The following is an 8,888-nucleotide window of genomic DNA, read 5'->3' as shown; positions in this document are numbered from 1 at the left end:
CTGGATCATCTGACATGCATGAGTTAATTACGAGTGAATCTTCAGTTTACTGGTTGAGCAGTGTTGACTACACCCCTCTACTACAGGTTACACCCCACTACTGGATCTCCCACTAATTCCTCCACAAGTTGGAACTAGTTTAACTGAATTTAACTGAATTAAATCATTTCAACTCAAAGAACTCAACTTGGGCCCCTGAAATTTAGGAACCACTCTACATGATTCTAGATAGACTCCCAACTCGAAATAACTGAGCCAACTAAGTCAAAGTAACTTAGTTAACTATTACAAGTTGCTATAAGAATTAGAATTACAATTTAATTCCTAATTTAATTCAAGGACAAATTAAATTAAGAATTTTTTCTTGATGCTATTTTTGACATTTCTTGTTGCTATTTTCAACACAAACCACGTAATTTTCTCCCTGGTACCCAACTGAAGAATCCATAATGCTCCATTTTACCACAAAGTGATGAAGCAGAAGACATCACAGTTGGAGGAATCGAATCTGGCAAAATCCCAACTCCCAAACAACTTGTTGAAAGTTCTATTCGAGATGTGGCAAAGTGCAAAAACCTAGAGTAAGGCTCGACATGGCTATTATTCCCATCCCTTGCTTTAAATGTGGAAGAGGAAAAGCCCCTTGTTTGGCAAGCCAAGCTACTGCTAATGTCAAGGCCCATAACTCTTCTCAAGCCATCACATGTAACCCCACTCCATGAGCAAGGGTAGTTGTCATTTTCATTCCAATCAGAAACAATGCCAATAGAATCTCGACTTATCGATTTCTTCAACTTGAGCAGAGCCCTCCCATCGAGGAATAGATATGATGCAAAGATCACAAGAGGCAATAAAAAAATCAGTAGAGAAGCAAAACCCAAACCCTTGCAAACTAGTATCCTCCTTGACTACCTTTCTACTTCATGCATTATTAATGTCTATAAGAGAGGAAATGCAGGGCGCCTATGCTTCCTACACAAGCCAATATAAGGCCACCCAAGACTTAAGGGTAATAAAATCTCAGAGCATGTAAACAACAATTTGCAACAAGAGGAATATGATTGCAATAATAAGAGAATAATACCAAGGTGGGATTCAAACCTGTATTGAATCACACTCGAGCTTGTGGGTACTCTCTCCATTTCAAATAAGGCGACAACATCAATAGGTGAAAGCACATTGATGCCTCAAGACAACCTGCCATCATGTTCCTCCTTATACTGCTAAACTATTATATGTCCTAGTGACATGTACATTACAAATAATGACATCTTTAGACAAATATGAAACTCAGATGATTCACAATTTTGGAGCATTATTCTCTCCTTGAGACAAAACAATCATGAAACTTAGTTAAACCTTTGGGCATAAAGCTTATGAATGTAAGAATTCACATCGCATTAAGTTTCCAATCAATAGTTCAGAAGTGAAGGGTAGGAATTTAAAAGCAAAATACAAATGATTACCTATTTTGACCTATAACATCAAATAAGTTATCCGTATCCTTTTAAAATCAAATCCACACATTCACCAACCAATACACTCTTTTTTTGTGTCATTTTAAGGTGATTTGACATTCTGGTGTTCCACGGATAGAATGATCACAACAATCCATTCCAAAATTTGGTGATTAAACTTTACTGAGGAACAACATTATATGCTTACCAATGATAATAAAACAAACATGCGTTAGCTTGATATCAAGAACCTAAAAACTTAATATCTCTTATTCAAAAGTCTTCTCTAAACCCCTATACATATATTTTGCTACTCCAACCTTAAAAAATTGTTAGTTACTATTATGGATTCCATACAGACTCTTACATGCATATTAATTGAATAGCATTTAGGCCCAATGTTAGGTACAAATAAGTTTGAAAAATAATGAAAAAGCAACATTGACACTAAAACCTTGCATAGTTTATAGGCTAGGGCGATTGCTAGCTAGTAAGTATGACCATAAACACGATTCACTACCAACTTGGCTAGACACAAAACCACAACCTGTGTCATGTAAATTGGTTTTTTGTTTTGTTTTGGAGTATCCAATATTATTATTTGAGTAGTGTTTATTGACCATGAATAGGATAAGATATGAAACTTAGTTATACCTTGGTTTCATAGGTACACAAAAAATAAAGATGAAAAAGAAAAAGAGAATAATAGGAAGAACTTTGTCTATATTTCATTTTTTTTTTATCTTTATAGTTAAATTTGAAAATATAATTGTTTTCAAAATTTATATTTATAATTGGAAGGGGGAAATATCTTTCTGGGTCAAATTACTTTCATATATAAACCGTGGGCCTAATGGTTAAGAGTATGTGTTTCCTCCTAAGAGGTCACATGTTCAAAACGAGAGGGAGTAGAGTATGTATGCCTTCATAGACTTAGCAGTCAAATCACTCCACGGAGGTGGGCCCTTGTGGGATGGTAGATTTAGCAGTCAAATCACTCCATAAAAATTGGATAATAATAATAATAACAAATTCAAAACCTTAAAAAACTTTCAAAACACTAAGGTTAGCCCAAATTTACCATTTTAACCAATTTTAACCTAATTTAAAAAAAAATAAAAAAAAAAACCAACAAAGTATTAAAAATAAAATAAATTTAGACTACGTTGAAGAGTACTTCGCGTAAGATGTGTTTGCGTAATAGTTCGTCCTCAATCCTTAATTACACTTACATTTACAGCGGCAACGCACTGCCCCAGACTAGGGCTTTGTCCACCCTTATGCCCTCTCTACTGAAACACGGGAGGGACAGCGGAACATCTATTTACTTCGTTTGGTTCGGAATGTACTCCTCACAACAACGATGTCTATTTCTTATCCGTCTTTGCTTGCAAAGGTCTTAGCTATGGGGCGCTAATATAAAAGTAAGGGTGCCAACAAATCAATTCAGAACCTGCAACAAACCCATCAATACCTGGTGATCGGGAAGAAATCAAATGATTTGTGCTTCGTGCCTGTCGTTCTCGGCCTAATTCTGAGCGGAGGAGGGATATAGATGATTATCTAAGTTGTTTAAGAAAGAAAATAAAATACTCAAATCCCAATTCTGTATATCCCTAAAAGAAGAATACGCGAAGCAATGCCACAATATAATACACAGGGAAAATCATCCACAGTAATACACCGAGATAAGGAAATGTAAAAACTGAAGCTACAAAATTGGCGGCAATAGTACACAGAGACAGGGGAATGTGAAAACTGGAGTTTCAAAAATTTCCAAGGCTCTCAAACCCTGTGATCGATGTTCAAAGTGTGAGAGAGATAGACTGATACGAGCAAAAAGAGTAGAAAAGGAAAAGCAGGCTGAAGCCAGCGATCAGCATTGACTAGGTAACGCTTGTATACAAATCCGCACACTCAGATACGGAGACAGGGCATTTGATTTAACGGGTAGGATTTGATAAAACAGCACCAACACAAACGATTAAGAGGGACATGGTTTGGCGAAGAGGGCATTCAAGGCGGTGACAGGATCGACGTTGAAGGCAGGGCAATGACCGAATTGACGGGCACAAATATAAAGGAAACATAACACGTGTTGATATTCTATAGGCTTTGGACAGACGACGAAAGCCTCCAGAGCAACCTCGCCTTACAAAACGCCTTCGGCGTAATACATATACGTTCACATTCTTGAACTCATCCTTATATGTATGCAATAACTGCCAATTAATATTCGAGATGGAAAGCCGCTGCCAATTCGCATAAATTTAAAGTATTTTACAGAACAGAGTTTTCGTGAGCTGCTTTGGATTGAAGCTGTCGTCAACCATGGAAGGGCAAAACGCCAAGGAACTCGAAACAGAAATCATAGGATTCATTAAAACCCTGGATGCTACCGTAGACTCTGCGACTCATGTTAATCAAGTTATATCTGCTCTCCAACCCTTGGCATCCATGCTATTTGATGTTCAAAAAGAGTTTGCACCAGGTATGATTTTTCCGGTTGTTAATTATAATTCATGCAATTCAAGCCCTGAATTTTACTTTCCAAAACCGGAAGCTGAAATTATTGTCTTCAACTATATCTCTGTGTCATGGACATAAAAGGGATCATATTAGCATTTCTTCAAAAAGTTAGCCGGCCATACCCGGAACCAGGACACAACTTGAAGCAGACATTCTGTTTTTAACATGTTTTAATAGTTCGCTGGAGCCAAAACTGGGACTAGTTCTTGCGGTTCTTTCAAACTTACTGCATACATTCAAACCAAAAAGCAAAACATAATCCAAACAACCAAACAAAAGCATACCAATATGTACAGCCGAGAATCCAGTCATCCGGCAAGGACAGCAGACGATTAATCGATATCAATACTTTCACCATTCCCACACACCCTGGAGTTAATTGTTTCGCTTCTTGGAAGGGAAAGTTTGGTCCATTTAGTGTGGGCACGGAGTTTGATGGGGTCTCGGAATCACTGGAAGGGAGAGCCTGACATGCACTCTCTAAAGCTCATGTAAGCTTCCGCGGCTTCGACTTGGCCAATAGGTGGCATAGCTGTTGGTGGACGCTGTTTGCTGGACGGGGTTAAGACCTTGCAGGGCAGTTTGAATTGCTTATACATGAGCTGCAAGGGTTTTGCCTTGCTTCTTCACCAAGTTTCCGTTAGCCACCATCTCGCCCCAAGCCTGCTTTGTTTCTAGCTTGTAACATTTCCCTTCCTTAAGTCCATGCAACTCTCCTCAAACATCCCTTTCCTTAGCTTGGATATTAGCTAAATCGTAGCAACATTCATCCATGTGGGCATGTAGCATGACGGTAGAGTAAGGCATCACACAATCACAAGGAGAAAGGAGAAAGTGGATTCACCACTACGTTTTAGGGAAAAATCAAGAAAACCTAGGAGAGAGAAAGAGAGGAGAAACGTGGATGAATGACCACTATTTTAAGTAGGGTTTTATGGTTAATTATGTGACCTAGGCCTATAGATTAATTAGGGTAATATGATTAGGTATCAACAACAAATAGAAGTAACGACAAAATTAACAAAGGTAGTAAAGCCAACTAGGGTAAATTTACCAGTTTCTTTTGGTGAGCTAATTTACCTTAATGTTGAAGTTGAAAGAGAGAGGAAAAAGAAGGAAATCAACTCAAAGAATGTTGCTATATGTGCTGAAGCTACTTGAGGTGAAGATGAGAGTTGCCAAAGGGCTCCAAGAGAGCTTTACTCCACTTAAATGAACTTGCACAAGTTGCTACACCTTTCAGCAAAACAAGTTCGATTTTGATCTCCAATAGAATGTAATAAAAACACTTATATCTATAATATAAATGATCAAATAATGAAATATTATATGGTGATCCACTTTACCATGATAAAAGTGGTACCTCTGTCACCTTAGTTGTGTTGGAACCTCCCTTGAAGTAGTATGGTTGAATTGTCCAATGTTTTGGATGGTGTTACACCATATATTGTATGCAGTGTTTGAGGACTAGTTCATGACATTTTGCGGGATGATACCCATGGACTAGTTTCTATATGCCTTCAAAGTTTCACTGTAGCCCACAAAAGTTCCTTTCTTCCCAGATGCATCTAGCTTGTGTCTTTTCTCTTTCGGCACATGAAAATATATGGGACAACCAAAAATTCTAAAATGAGAAACATCAGGTTTCTGATTGGTGAAAACTTCTTCGGGTGTCTTGAAGTCCAATGCTTGATGCGGGCACCTCTTTTGACAAATACAACGGTGTTGGCAGCTTCTCCCCATAAGAACTTCAGTAGGCCTTGGTCATGAAGCATAACATGGATAGCTTCTATGATTGTTCAATTCCTCCTTTTGACAACTCCATTTTGCTCAGGAGTATATGCAGTAGTGGTCTCCCTGTTAATGCCAACTTCTCTACAATAGTCATTGAATTCATTTGACTCATATTCGGTTCCATTATCGGTCCTTAATATTTTGATCTTCTTCCCTATTTGATTTTCGACCAAGGATTTGAAAGAGCGGAACCCTTTGATCACTTCGTCATTCTTTTTCAAGGAATAGATCCATGTTTTGCGAGAGAAGTCATCCACAAAAATTGCATAGTACAAGTATCCTCCTAAAGATGTTACAAGCAACATACATCATCGATCAGAATGGACCAATTGAAGAATATCAGTGGTTTGACTTTCACTCGAAGGGAATGGTTCCCTTGTATGTTTTCCAGTTGCACAACCCTGACAAACTCCTTCATGATCTATGTTGAATTCGGGCATACCTGTGACCATCTTCCTTACATTAGGTAAGGCTTTGTCATGAAGGTGAGCAAATCTTCGGTGCCATAATTCAGATTGAAGAGAAGTATCGCAATTCGTAGATCCTAAAGGACTTCCTCCAACCTAATAGAGACCTTCAACCCTAAATCCAAGTGTAAATGCACCTTTCGGGCTCCTTTGCCAAACACGTACCTTCCCATCAACGAAGGTCACCTTGAATCCTTTATCTTCCATCTCAAAAATAGATACTAGGTTCTTTTTCAAATCAGGTACATACAATACCTCTTGTAGATTAAGGGTTTGACCTTAATTTAAGTGAAGAGTGACAGTCCCTATCCCTTTCATGGGGGTGGCATTGTTTCCAAGTATGATCTCCAAATTTGTCTTCTTTTCAATCAAGTTTGAGAGGGCCTTCTTGTACCTAGTGAAGTGCCTTGAGGCACCACTATCAATCAACCAATGATCCAATGTATTTGGAGGAGAGGCAGTGGTGAGGGCAAAATAAGATAATTCTTTTTGCTTATCTACAACATTAGTTTCCTCATCCCTGGAGTTTCTCGATCTTTTGGGAGGACGATCATTTCCATATTGAGTAGCGGGAGCATTCCTCTTTCCTTTGTTGTTGAACTTGTTGTTCCTTTGATTGCCATTGCCTTTGTAGTTGTTGTGGATGTTGTTGTCATCATCCCTTGGAGTATCCTTCTTGTGAGGACACTCTTTAGCATAGTGGCCAAACCTGTTGCAATTGAAACATCTTCCTTTGAATCTTGAATTAAATCCTTGACCTTGTCTTCATGGATCAACATTGTTCTTCCTTTTAGCATGAGCAGAGAAAGTGGTAGGATTATTTCCATTTGAGTGCTTATTTCTTTCTAGCATCCTTATTTCTTCTCGAGTGCATCTAGCCAATAATTCATCAAAATCTGGAATCCTGTCATTGTTGAGGATGGTGGTGTTAAACACATTAATTCTCTTGTAAGACCTCTAAGTGCAATAAGAGTGAGCTCCATGTTGTTGAAGTTTCTAAGTCTACCAGTTAGAAACCCTCCATACACTGTACTGATTTATTCCTACCTACTTGTTCAGTTAATTAACAAGTTATTTACCATGTAAATACTAAAAATAAATACAAGTGCATGCTCAACACATTACAGATCATCAACTGAAGGAAACAGAAACAAGCACACCAATGACACCGTTATTTTTGGACTAATGTCCTCGGAAAAACCCAATGTGGAAAAACTAGTGCAGCTATCTGAGGGTTTTATTATTAAGCAGTGTTTTTTTGAGTACACTAGGTGCCAAACTGGCTAACCCGACATAGATACAAAATCTGGCAGCAATACCTCTCTTCGGAAATAGGAATTCGGAAAGCTTGCTCCATGAAATCCCTCCCCAGCACAATCTGAAGCTCAGCTGCAGCCCTGCTGGCCTCTGTGTCAGCTTGAAACCCTTTGCGTCAGTCTACTGAGGCTCTGCACAGCCTATCTGGCTCTCTGCGTCACTCCTGCAGCCTCTACGTGGATGACGCAGGCCCTTCTGGCTCTGCGCAGTCTCTGCTGCCTCTACCTGGCTCCCTCTGGCTCTGCGTCTGCCTCTCTTTAATTCTGCGCTGGTCTCTCGACACTGTCCCTGCCTCTCTGCCTCGTACTCACTGCCCCTCGCTGCGACTGATCATTGATTCTATCTCTCTTAGCAAACCCCACTCTAGAGAATAGAATCACTGATCACTCTGGTGTATTCTCCAAGTGACCCTCAAGCCTCTTATACATTTCTTGTTGACAAATAAACGACCGACATTAAGTCCCTAATCGACGACTAAGATTAGATCTGACTTGATCCATGTCTTTTGGACGATTCTAACACAGTTTTATATTAATTCACATTAATATTTTAATTTCCCTAAGTTTAGACTTAGGGACTCCATTAAAAATATTCATTATTTTAATATTTCCATAACTGTTTAGAATCTGCCCAAACCCTTTTTGGGTATTGGAGATTTCATGTGCCCTAACCTCTTCACCAAATTTCGTGGCTAGATCACATCCGATGCTACCCCAAATCAACACTCCCTCTTAGCGAGGACTATGCTCTAGCAATACTCCTTACTGAGTATCACCTTGATCATCTGACATAGGTTCCTGTGCTGATGCTAGGCCTGCTGACCATCATCCTCTGCACTGCTGCATGTTGTACTGCTGCCCATAGCTCTGCCATTGCCATTGCTGCATCGTACGACAGCTCCCTTTGCATCCGTGCTGCCCATGGCCCTGCCACTGCCACTGCTGCCCATGGTCCTGCCACTGCCACAGCTGCGTCTGCACTGCATCTCCTCTCATCATGATGCATTATGCTGCCCATAGCACTACCATTGCTAACTGTTGCACTGCAACTCAGTTACTGAAAAGTAAGTAACTGATCTCCCAACTCTGACCTCTCTGTCTGGCTAGAGTACTTATGATGTCGAAGTTCCCTCTGTTGCTGACAAGTGCTCTCTCTTTGACCTTTGCGTTGCTGCAACAACTCCCTACATCTTGCAGCATTGCACACCTCTTTGTGCCATCCTGCACTAGTGCAACACTCCCGTGCCTCTCGCATTGTTGCAGCCTGCTAGCCTCGCGCTGTCTTGGGAATTTTGCACTGTAGCTCTCTCTGTCGCTTCATCCGC

At 39.8% G+C, this 8,888-nt stretch overlaps 1 protein-coding gene across 1 annotated transcript in view; it reads left to right on the top strand.

Moving 5' to 3' along the window:
• Nucleotides 1-2,662: 2,662 nt before the first annotated feature.
• The window catches only part of EMB2423 (telomere length regulation TEL2 family protein), a 254,412-nt gene continuing 248,186 nt past the window's right edge, over nt 2,663-8,888 (top strand). The window contains exon 1 of the mRNA XM_089449026.1: nt 2,663-3,948. Coding sequence (XP_089305152.1) covers nt 3,789-3,948 — 160 coding nt within the window. The 5' untranslated portion in view covers nt 2,663-3,788. The remainder of the gene's footprint in view (nt 3,949-8,888) is intronic.

Source organism: Pinus tabuliformis, chromosome X (genome assembly GCF_031772625.1).
Source record: "Pinus tabuliformis cultivar Carrire ecotype Pingquan chromosome X, CPIR1, whole genome shotgun sequence".
In the NCBI taxonomy this organism is placed as follows: Eukaryota; Viridiplantae; Streptophyta; class Pinopsida; order Pinales; family Pinaceae; genus Pinus; species Pinus tabuliformis.
The sequence above is the reverse complement of the archived record's forward strand: the minus strand, read 5'-3'. Positions and strand labels throughout refer to the sequence as shown.